Genomic DNA, 12,756 nt, shown 5'->3' with positions numbered 1-12,756 from the left:
AAAAAGTGTGCAAGTTTTGCAGTGTTACAAATGAGCTTGTTATTTTTAGGACAGAATATTTGGCTACTTAACTGTAATTCATTGTCACATCACCCCAGGTCACTAGTGTGTGTGTGAGTGACATGAAGAAAAGCTCTGACTTTAGTAGTTGTTTGACTCCACCTATTGGTTTGCATGAATAAGTCTTTAGTCGCAAAATACAAGATGGCTCCGAGGAAGAAACGGCGTCTCATATTTGGGTAAGTTGAGTACAGTCACTCGTCAAAATAGTGTTTTTTTAATGGCTTGGTAGTTGTATAATGAATATATCACAGGACCAAAAAGCAGCACAGACACAAGTTATAATTTATACTATAATTAACTTGGACATTTACAAATACAGAAAGGTTAAATCGCACAGCAATTGTCACTTTTCTCATCACACTACTCACTGGATAAAAAGTTGATGTAAAGCGCTTGTTAATCAGATAAATTCACACACAATTCAACGTTTGAGTGTCTTCAGGTATAAAATGAAAACACTATCTGGAGAGGCACAATATCAATACAACCTTTACATATTTTTGTAAACACACACACACACACATATATATATACACATTTATATATAGGCAGATTAAGGCAAAATAGGCTATTTGAAGTTAACTGAAGCAATCAGGCAAAGTCTATGTTTTAAACAATCTAATTGCACAGTCATTTTATCACTACAGCTCCACCAAATCGCCCTTAGGATTAATAAAGGTAATAAAGGTATTGTATCTTAAGTTTATAGCCACATCACCTTAACATGATAACAAATAAATGAAAAAAACTTGTATTAAAATCTTATTAAAGATACCTAAGGGGCTAACATTAACATGGGAGGAACTTTTAATAAAGAATTGTCAACAGAGGAAGTCAAACTTGATGAGCCGAAAGACAGCAGACCACGTGAGCTGCAAACAGTCATTATGTCACAGATAAAAACGTAACAGATACAGTGGAGACATCAGTGTGTTTTCCCGTGTGCTGTTTGTTATGGTACGTTGGCCATGTTGAGACTGTTGGCGTGGATATCTGGAATGGTTCTCTCTGGTCGCAGACACACTGCCAGCCTCTGTCAAGTAGGAGGTTATTCCATTGAAAAGAGCAATAAATATTCCATCTTCCATGCACGTAAAAAAAAAAATCCTTTGTGTATCCACACACCTGTTTGAGAGAACCCGGTGTCCATACCAGCTTATAAACCATATAGATGGGGATCCACATGAAGGATGAAAAGCCAATGGTGTATCCTACTGTGATGCTCCAGTCTGGGTACTTATAATCAAACAAGGTGAGGGGTGGTGCTTTCAGGAGCGAGCTCACTATGATATACTGGGAATGGAGGGTAAACATAACAAGGTTATTATGTTCTGTGTTTTGTGTTGTAATACAGAAAATTCATTAAGACACAGATGCCATTAAGAGAATATGTAAGAACAATTCTGATTTATAGAACTTTTTCATGCATATTTATATTTTTGCATATTAATACTAAAAATAAAGATATAGATATAGTTATGACTTCTTACTGCGAGAAAGGCTGGACTGATGGCAACCCAGCACACCTTCCAAAACCGTCCTGGGGCTTTGCCCAGCATGGCTTGAACATCATTGCTGAATCTGTTGATACCTAAAAACAACACACGAGATGAAATATAATGTTAAAGTATTTGTTTGAAATAGTAATAAGAGTCCAGTGATTTCCATCCATTTTATACCCTGATCAGGCTGTAGCCTTTCCCATTTGACTTGCAGACTACACCCTGAGCTGGTTGCCAGCCCATAACAAGTCACAAACAAACCAGCCACACTCACATTCACACCAGTAACTAAGTGTGAACTGAGCTCAAAATCCTGCCATGTGTACCAGTGCAGTCAATTATCAATACAGCAATAACAGTAAAAGTACTGATAGATGTGTTTACCATAGAACCAGGAAACGGCAATGGCCTCAAGGAATCCCACAGCAATGATGGAGATTCCGACCCCAAACTCCTCCAGCAGCTTCACCACATATGCACCACCCTGCCATTCATCCATCATTAGTCATTCTTATATGTCCAAGCAGCGACTAGTACAATTCACATCACACATGCTTAGAAATAATTATCTTCATTAATGAAAGGTGATCAAAAACCTACATTAGTAAGAGTACTCAAGGAGCCCAGAAAGCAGACCACTACCAAGCAAAGTACAAAAAGTTCACGTCTTTGAGAGAAATGATCAGGATATTCATCTAACACCGCCGTGATGATCGCCTCCAGCCCACCAAACTGAAACAAATGGAGAGTAATTGTTGCCAGGGTGTCACATTATTTCTGTTATCTATCACAATATGTGCATTTTTCATCTGTATGCAATTGTTCTATTGTAACGCCTTATGTATAGAGAATAAATATGTAGTGGAACCTCCAAAGTTAAATGTAATCTGTTCCATGATGCTGATTGACTTTCAAGTTGGTCTAGTTTAAAAACTATTCTTCCCATAGGAAATAATGCAAGGTGAATTTTACGTGTCAGCCTCACACTGTCAGCATAGTAAAACCTTTAACAGTGCAGGCGATGTTTTAAGTAGCATTTTAACATTCTTAGCTGTGATGCAAGTAATTAATCACTGTGTAATAAACCTAAAATAAAGTAAAACTACTCAACTTGCGCTTGCTTTGTTGGTATATTGGTCGATGTATGTTGATGTCATGCATGATGACGGTTTAAACTCAAGTTTTGTTGTAGTAAATTTAGGTAGTTCATCTTTGGAGGTTGCACTGTATTGCAACTTATTCTAGTATAGGAAATCATTGTCTATTTTTTCTGAATGCAGTTCATACCGTGCTGTCCAGTCCCAGAGTGATCATCATCACAAAAAAAATTATAGCAAAAAATGTGGAACCCATCATGTTGGCGATGGCCTCGGGGTATGTGATGAAAAGTAAACTGGGTCCTGAGAGCATGACAACACTAATAAGGCTGGAGCTCAGTGTGAATATGGATGATGATATGTGTCTTTTGATCACCTTTATCTCTGGCCACATCCTCCACCTTCACCTGCCTCATCTCTGCCATGTAGCCCAGCACTGTGAAGATCACAAACCCTGACACAAAGCTGGTCAAACAGTTCACCAAACTAGTCACAATGGCGTCTCTAAGGAGGTAGAAAAAAATGTACATGTTTGTCACTGCATAATATAGTCAGTGTAATGATGTACTATACTATACTATATCACAGCAGTCAGTTGAAATCATCATCACGAATCATCACTTTCCCCAGTTTGAACCATACATCGGGTGGTGTCTCATTATAGATTCAGAACAACACTAATTTTGTCAGCACAAAAAGTTCAATTATTTCCATGCATCTGCTGTCTGTGTGTGTTTAAGTTATTTCATGTTAAGATGATGAGTGTTCAATGTAGACCCTGCACATATTTATCAGAATCATTTCTCTATGAATGACCGTACAGTAATCTCTCATTTATATTGGTTAATTGGTTACAGATTTAATTTCTGCAACGTAGGATTCCTTATTTAGAAATTAAATATTTTCATAGTTAGAGCATAGAAAACCTGTTCAAACTTCATACAGTTTAATATTAGATCTAGATATGAACTTGCGCCCCTATAGTCACAATACACTCATATTGCTCAATGTAATGGAAATAATAAGAGTAAATAAGCCATTTAACACTGCTTGTGAGTGTCGCTAGAAATGTGTTCTCTAGGGGAGCAGAGTGAGTGGTAAACAGGAAGTGACATTAGTGGTTCAGAGTTGAGTTTCAGCTCGCTGTGAGTTACAGCCACAACAGTAGCCAGTGTTTTTATTCGGTATTATTGTGCCTGTTGGGAGATATTTTAAAGTTGCAATAAAAGGCTATTGTTCCAGTGATCAAATCTGGCTCCTAATAATACTATATACAGTAATTATAACATCTTTGAATGCCTTATATTTGCATTTTAGTTAATTTTGACATTTTTATACTTGAAAATGCTTAATTTGCTTAATGCTTAATTTAAACAAATACATAAGATTTACTTCATGCATATTTGTTACTAATCATAGGCTACATTCACCCAAAAACATGATTCATTTTGTATATTTACTGAATCTATTTTTGAAAAATCATGATAGAGTGAATCACGTTGTAGTGAGGGATGATTGTATGATGAAAGAAAAAATAATTTAGTAATTTGATTATTGACCAGAAGTAGCAGTTCTTACCGATAGCAGTTGTTAGTAAAAGGATTATAACTGGAGAGGGCCAGGAGCACTCCAAAGCCAGGACCAAGGGAGAAGAAGATCTGAGAAGCAGCATCCACCCACACCTTAAAATATAGTGCAGAACAACCATGAACCTTTGTTGTCTATCTGCATGTCCCTATCCCACTGTAATATTTAACTGTAACAAAATGAATGTCTTCAAGGTCAAATTCCTAATAACTCATCACTGTATGTGAGATTTGTGTGTGTGTGGAGGCTGTGGAGCGTTGTTATGTCAGCTTTGTACTGTAGCTGCCTTGATGCCACCCAGCTGTACACAGCGAGATCTGAAGAGGAGTGTGTTAAAAGGAGAGGGCGGCGAAAAGGGAGGCCTTTGTTAATGGGCAGAAAATCTAAACCAATTATGCATCTTATTATCCCACACTGTAGCTTATTTATGCATCTCATTTCATCTCATCTATATTCGCCTTCAGCCGAAGCACTTATACTGATTTTTTGCAAACCACCTGACCAAGCCAGAGGGAGAAGGATAAGAGATTTTTACTGTCAGTTTCTTAAGAGATCCCGTGTTTGAGACCAAATTATTCATCCCCTTTTCTGCATATTACTCAAAAGCACATATTTAGATGTTATAAAAAAAACAGAAAGGCACCAAGGTGCTCATCGTCATTCAGTGTTCTTGTTTGAAAGTGTTTTTAATGTTGTTGTGGGGTCTTTTGTGACCTATTGAATGAGTCGCCTTTGTGTGAGTAATTGGCCGGCCAGACAGCCACTTCTAGGAAAGTACATCAGTGTCCCATATTTTCATCATTTGTGGATAATGGCTCTCAGTGTGGTTTGCTGGAGTCCCAAACCTTTAAAAATGGGTTGATAACTTTTTCCAGATTTATAGATCTCAATTAATCTCAGTTATGTTTTAACAGGAGGGCAATCACTTTTTCACACAGGGCCAAAAACTTTCATTTAAAAACAGCATTTTGTGTTTCTCGCGATTTAAATTTCTTGTGTGATCTGAAACATTTAAGTGTGATAAATTATGTGACAAAAATAAGAAATTAGGAACAGTTTTTCACACCACTGTATCTGAAAGGCTTTGTATTTCATAACAATGTTTGCATTGTTCTATTCAGAGAAGCAAACTACTCACACTGGTCTCCAGTAGCTTCTCCCACTGAGGTTTGAGGTAAAACTCAACCCCTCTCCAAGCCCCCGGCAGAGTGGCACCACGGATTAACAGAATGAAAAGAACAATGTAGGGCAGAGTGGCAGTCACCCATACAACCTGGACGCAAAAGAGAGAAATAATTGTCCTGTGTTCTCTGAGAAAAAGGAGTAATAGTGTATGTTGATAGGTCACCTTCCCAGAGGTCTTCACCCCCTTCCAGAGACTGAAGTAAACTATGGTGAAAATAAGAAAAAGGCAGAGCATCAGCTGCCAACGAACACCTCCCACGTTTGTCAGACCCGATGACTTATGGATCTCGAGGACATTCCTCCTATTAGCAGAAAAAACATATCCCGCCATCACCAGGCATTCACCTTGCAAGCCTCAACTCAAAGCAGACACTTTCTGATAAGCTGCTTCTTTTACTCACACTTACATGCACTTACGTGTAAAATTCCTCTGCTGGAGATCTGGATGAATCGGTCCATGTGACGTTGTCAATGCCGAAGTAGTTGGTACAGTTAGCGGTGTTCCATGCATTGTCGCAGTTTGTCCATGGCAAGATGGTGGAGAAGGAGGAGTAGAAGTAGAAGAGGGCCCAGGCGATGATGGTGTTGTAGTAGAAGGAAACATACAGGGCTATGATGCAAATGGCATATCCTATACCTGAAACAACAAGAGACTATATTGTAGACACTGATGCAAATCATTCTTTGTTGGAATCTCATTTTGCTATTTGAGGAGTATACAATAACTGACCCCACCCTCGGCCATCTCTGTGTGGAGTTTGCATGTTCTCCCCGTGCATGTGTGCGTTTTCTCCGGGTACTCCGGTTTCCTCCCACATTCCAAAAACATGCTAGGTTAATTGGTGACTCCAAATTGTCCATAGGTATGAATGTGAGTGTGAATGGTTGTTTGTCTATATGTGCCCTGTGATTGGCTGGCGACCAGTCCAAGGTGTACCCGCCTCTTGCCCGAAGACAGCTGGGATAGGCTCCAGCACCCCCTCCAGTTGTAGAAAATAAATGAATGAATCAATGTTGAATCAAAGCTGTGTCAAAAACGTGTAAAACCTTTACATCATGAGTGAGGTCAACAAATACTTTGTGGACGTTTGGAGAAAGTTGGTGTACACACATGAAGAATGAAGACAAGCAAACCCCACACAAAGATGTTCGAAGGCACATTTGCTAATAACAATTACTATATGTTTACCAATATGTGTATTCTTTTCATAGACATAAAAAATATAGCTCAAACATCCCAAGCTTTTTTCTACATAGAATATGCAAAAAATCTCAAATACAAAAATCGATCTAAATCTGTGTTGGTGAGCACCTCTCCTTTGCCGAGATAATCCATCTACCTCTGTAGCATATGAAGATGCTGATAAGACAGCATGATTATTGCACGGGTGCCCTTCACTCAGTATTTGGAGTGATCACTATGTGCCACACAAAAGTAGAAATGCACATTTTCAAGTGTCTTATTTGTGTGGCACCCTAAGGCACCATTGTTCAATAATCATGCTGTCAAATGTCTAATCAGCATCTTGTTACATCACACATGAGAGGTGACTGAATTATTTCAACAAAGAATTGCTCACTAACGCAGATTAAGATCAATTTGTGAGTGTACACACAAAAAGTTTTAGATCTCATGAAAATTGGCTATATTTTGTTGTGTGTACAAATTAATTGATATAGACATTCTATTAGATGTAATTTTATGTTTGAGGTGCACCACTATATGTATATTGTATGGCTTACCTTTGAAAATGGGGCAGATGTGTTTCCATATGGATATGGCTCCGGTTCTGTGGAATTGCCCTAGTGCCAACTCCATGTAAAAGAGTGGCACTCCTCCGAAGATGGCCATCAGAATATAAGGAATAAGGAAAGCTCCTGCACACACACACACATTTCCAAAAAAATAGTGTATTCAGGATGAATACTTCATAGTTTTGCAATATTGCATGCAGGCAAAGTGGTGACATTCAAGAAGCTTGAATCTAAATTAAAACTACAAATTGCCATTTTTTTCAAGCTTACATTTTCCCTTTTTATAATTGCATCATCTTATAAAAGTGTTATTTATGTTTTAGGGTTAGTTACAGGAATTAAATTAAACCAAAAATCTAAAGTTGATTGCACTGCCTCCGCTACTATCTAATCCATTTTAACAGGTCTAAAGCATTTATTAAACTTGTTAAGCATTTAATTTTATTAGTTTTGTATTTTTCATCCGCTGATTGTTTTGGTGCCAATTAGCTTTGTTTCCTCGACTTTGCAAAAATGGGTCTTTTCTGTGAAAAGTATAAATACTTAATTGTGACGATAAACTTCATTTCAGCACCACAGACAGCACTTTCTGTCTGGATTCGCCTTTCCGAAGACAAAACGACAGGGATGAACTACGTAATACAATTGAACGATTGTAAACTTTTAAAAAGCAATCTTACCGCCACCATTTTGGTAACATATGTACGGAAACCTCCAAACATTGCCAAGGTCCACAGCAAAGCCCACAACAGACAGGAGAAAGTCCATCTTTTTGCTCCATTTGTCTCTTGAGTCCGTCTGCGTCATAATAGGCACCGGGACCGCGTTGTTGGGGGTGTAGCCGAGGTTCGGGGAGCCGTGGTGGGTCAGACTACCGGCCATGACCGCTGAGTTCTGTTGGGCCACCCGACTGTGAAAAGTCGTACAGAGAAGCAGCTCCATGAGGGGAGGGGGTGGCTGGCAGGTGGGGGGGGGGGGGGGGGGGGGGTGATTCTCCTATAATGGTGAAGGAGACCAAGGGGCGGGGCCTGCATTGACACCTGGATTACTGTTACAGAGATGTCAGAGACGATCTTTGGTCTTTTTCTGGTAAAACATAAATTTTGTTTATGTCTTTTTGTATTATATTCGGACCTCTGTTTAACATATGTGTATATTTCTGCTGCTGTTCTGAGACATTGAAATTTAGTTGCTTGCCTTCAAAATGTATTTTTCTACAGAAAAACTGAAGGACCACTTTGATACCTTTTGTGCATGCAAGATGCTAAAACCATTCAAATGTAGATCAATGCTATCTGTGTTATATTAGTGTATTAGGCATATTAGTGTAATATATATGCATGTTAGAAAGGTATTCATTTAACATTGTTTATTATTATTTGCAATGGTGTTGAACGACACTGTTATGGCCTCGTAGTATTAAATCTATTATGTATGGTTTTGTTTTTCACTTTCAACTTTACCCAGTCAGGGGTCGCCGCAGCATGTCAGTCGCATGAATGGTTTCGTCTTAGGATGTCCTTCCTTACACAACCCTGGCAGGGATGAAACCCATGCTCCGTGCACCGCCGAGTATTATATAGAGCTATTATGTTTTGTAATTTCTTGTTATGCACTTATGTGTTAAAGTCTAATTTATGTTGTTTATTGTTGTAATATAATGAAGCATAATGGACCCCAGAAAGGCTGGATCTTATTTTAAATAAATAAATTTGGCAAAATAAATTATTATACTAATTATAATCCCTCATGGGCAAATTCATTTTGTAGTCTGCCATATATATTGTGGTGCACACCGTACACAAACAGTAATTGGGCCCCTGAGCTGAGTTTTCAGCAGGACTTCAACCAAAACCCTCTGATTTCAAGCTGAGGTCCTTATGAACTGAGTTACTGCTGCCATAAAAGACAAAAGACAAAAGAATTCACTGCATCAATCGCTTACTCTTACTGTCAATCAACACTGGAAAAACTTGCCATAAACACTAGTAAATGTCTTTGCGAGCAAGTCTATATTCGAAAACTTTAAACTTAACAGCCTGATCAAGTGTTAATATGGTTTCTATGGGAATAGAATAGAAAACAATGTCATTAATGAAACCTGATAAAATGTCTCTGTAATCAAATCCATCGCTTTTAGCGTCGGGCAAGTTGAAAAGGCTGCAAACAGGATATTCTGTGAGTGCAGAGTGCATCAAATGAAGTTAGTCTGAGAAATGGATATGACACTGAGACACATAGTGCCTTCATTAATGTGTCACCTAAAAGCTAACTAGCTACCAGGTTTCGGCTTGATAGGGATAAGATACGTATAATACAATACACTGTATGAACACATGTGGCGTGCTGGTACAATTTCAGTAATTTTCAGGTGAAAGTGAAAAAAATTAATTAGATTCTCACCGTTCTTTGGAGCTATGCTAAGAGCTTCCACTCTTCTTATAAGAGTTGGACATCCTCGCAAAGGTGCTTGATGCATGGGGATTTCTCATGTCCTCCCACCTCAAACTCATCCGATCACACAGAGGGGGTGCAAACTGTGACTACTCAGCCGAGGTGTGTGTCTCCTGGGGGCTTACAAGCAACAAGACAGAGCCCAGATAGTTCTGGCCTTCTCCAGCATAGCATCCTGTCAATGTGCATTGGCACGCAGCAGTAGGAGAATATCAGACTGACAGGAGCCTCCATCGCCTGTTAGAACACGTCGACTCCAATCACACACGGTCATGTGCATGTCGACCATGGCCGCAGACTGTGCCAACGGGCAAACACACGGAGATTACACGACATTGTTGTATTTCAAACTTACAGATTTGAAGGCCATCACCAGTGTGGTGCCGTGCATCATACTTAAGAGTTTTCAAATTGCATTGTCATGGTGTTGCTGTCGGGTGAACTTTGTGGGATGATAAATAAAAACAAATCTATAAGTATATTGCATAAGTCAGCTGGGAAAGATCTCTGGTGTGATGTTTGCTGCTTTGACATTTAACAAGACATGCTATTACCTCAATGGCAATGTCAGGTGTGAGTCATCCCTGCAAGGGAATCCTGAGATAATCATTTTGCTATAGCTGGAAGAATAGAAATCACACTCCTTTTAAATGGGACCTATTATGCTTTTTCCACTTTTCTGACCTATAAATGTCGTTATAATGTTGTATTCCTGTGTTAAACGATGCCAAAGTTTCAGATAATAAGGTTTGCACATTTGGAAGTGAGCCCTGAAAGACGTTTGGGATGGCTCAAAACACTTGGTTTGAAAAGGTGTGGTAAAACTGCCCCTATGTGATGTCACAGAGGGGCGACATCCTTAAATGGTTCGTACTGGAGCACTTTGGGTGTGTGACCAATCACAGTGGAGTGGGCATGCCCGGAGGCAGGCCGTGGGTGGAACAAATTAAAACAAACCGTTTTGGGAAGAAGCACAAATCAAAGAAAATACAACTGGAATATGTGCAGATTCTGAAAGTTTTCTGTGCGGGTTATTGTATGTAGCTGCTCTATAGGACACCACAACTCAATACAAAGGGACGAAAATGAGCATAATAGATCCTCTTTACCGTGTGGTGCACGGAAATCATTCTTGTGAATCATTCTTTGACAATGGATCATTTTGGTAAATCTGCTGCCTTGCCCGTTGTTCAGGAATACAGGTCATGGCATGGGTGAGTGTGCCAAGTGTCCATCTTGACATTCACATTCACCTTTGGATTTAGTTGGTGTCGCTTCTGAGACCATGAATGCAGCTTTGGAGTGGGGGGTCCGGCTTCTCAGTCTGTCATGCTGCATAATCACTACATTCTTTCGCCAACTGATTCATTTGACAGCTCATTCCCTTCGGCAGAGCCAGACTCCATCGTCTGGTACACTGATCACATCTTCCAGCAGATAGTTTCTCTCTTTTTGGTCAACATGTTGTGACTGATGGTTGTGGTTTCTATGTGATGCTGGAAATTATTAAGACACAGTTAGACACTTTGTCTTTGTTTTGTAAGTGGAGTTATACAGGGGGTTATACAGTCGCCATCATGTGGTTGATATGAGTAACTTCTACTTTGTACATGCTATTTTACACACCTGTTGATTGCAATCAAAAGCATGTGTTTTTTAAATAAAAAGTTAAATATGGTAATGTTTAATTTTAAGGTATTAAGATTAATTACAATTTGACAATAAAAATGTAAATAAAAATGTAATTAACATTTTTTAATATTCTATTATTTTATTTTTAATCTTCAAATAATGTGTTTTTTTCAGTCACATTGCTTCATAATGATTGCAGCCTTGTTTTCCATACAAAGCAAAGGTGTATATGGTTAAACATTGCTGTACTCAGCACTATTACCTAATATATACCTGCATATTGGTATCTTGACCACAAGATGGCGGAATGACAATGCAATGGACTTCGTTTCTGTTTCTTTCTTCTTTGAGTTTTCCCCGAGCTATCTGTGCTAGTACCAAAGATTGTAGAGTTAAGAACAGGGTTGCGGATTCTGCCGCCAACGAAGGGAACCGCGTGATTAATGGCATGGAGCTGAAAGTCCGCCATGATAAGGTGCCAGCGAGGTGGGCGGAGCTAAGCGAACAAGCAAGTGCAATGTATTCACCAGCTCCGAACTGAGTATAAAATGAAGTTATACGCTGTGTATACACTTTGATAGAAATGGATGGATGTTATTTACTGAAAACAATGAGTGTGTGCCTGTATGTAATTGTGTTGTTAATAAATTTGACAGACAATAATCTAAATCAGCTAAATCAAGCTAAATCAATCCAAGATATATTGTGTGGGGACCTACTAATGGGACTAAATGGTACCTACTATGCTCTTTCCACTTTCTGACCTAAAAATGTTGTTCGAATGTTGAATTCTCGTGTTAAACAATGCCCAAGTTTCAGATAATGAGGCTTGCACATTTGGAAGTGAGCCCTGAAAAAAGTTTGGGATAGCTCTGAACACTTGCTTTCAGGGAGCTTTTCCAACATCGGGTTCCTGTGACGTCACAGTGTGAAAGATTTCCTTATATGGGCACTCCCGAATACAGGCTGTAGACCTGCCTTCCTGCACTGTGAAGATTTCACCCTGTTCTCATGGAGTGTGACCATCACAGTGGAGTGGGCGTGCCTGGAGGTGGGCTTTGGGTGGAATAAATTAACAACAAACCTTTTAGAAAAGCCAAGGAAATACAGCTGGAATAGGTGCAGATTTAGGAAGATCTAGAAACCTTTCTGTGCAAGTTATTTTGTACAGCTGCTCTATAGGAGTCCACAACGCAATACAAAGGGTCGGAAATTTTGCAAAATTGGTCCCCTTGTGACAATGCCTTGTTTGTTTACAAAAGCAATCTACAACATTTTTATCACACGTGTCTGTTTTTGGGGAACCTGAAAAATGACAAATCCGGTCTTTTGGATCATCTATCCCAGGGGCCAAAAAACAAAAACATGCCTTTCAAAATAATTGGCGACTTCAATTTGTCCATAGATATGAATGTTAGGGTTAGGGTTAATGATTGTGCGAATGATTGTTTGTCCACATGTGCCCTGCGATTGGCTGGCGA

At 39.2% G+C, this 12,756-nt stretch overlaps 1 protein-coding gene across 1 annotated transcript; it reads right to left on the bottom strand.

Moving 5' to 3' along the window:
* Positions 1-306: 306 nt before the first annotated feature.
* slc6a4b (solute carrier family 6 member 4b) lies at positions 307-8,089 on the bottom strand. Its single transcript, XM_058070454.1, has 13 exons — positions 7,870-8,089; positions 7,178-7,312; positions 5,852-6,071; positions 5,598-5,736; positions 5,388-5,522; positions 4,241-4,344; positions 3,039-3,166; positions 2,853-2,965; positions 2,166-2,297; positions 1,950-2,049; positions 1,554-1,654; positions 1,189-1,356; positions 307-1,096 (listed from the first exon to the last, which is right to left on the bottom strand). The coding sequence occupies exons 1-13, from the start codon at positions 8,069-8,071 to the stop codon at positions 1,016-1,018; spliced, it is 1,758 nt and encodes a 585-aa protein (XP_057926437.1). The 5' UTR covers positions 8,072-8,089; the 3' UTR covers positions 307-1,015.
* Positions 8,090-12,756: the final 4,667 nt, after the last annotated feature.

This window comes from Doryrhamphus excisus, chromosome 4, assembly GCF_030265055.1.
Source record: "Doryrhamphus excisus isolate RoL2022-K1 chromosome 4, RoL_Dexc_1.0, whole genome shotgun sequence".
Lineage (NCBI taxonomy): Eukaryota > Metazoa > Chordata > Actinopteri > Syngnathiformes > Syngnathidae > Doryrhamphus > Doryrhamphus excisus.
This window is presented reverse-complemented; position numbering and strand designations above follow the sequence as displayed.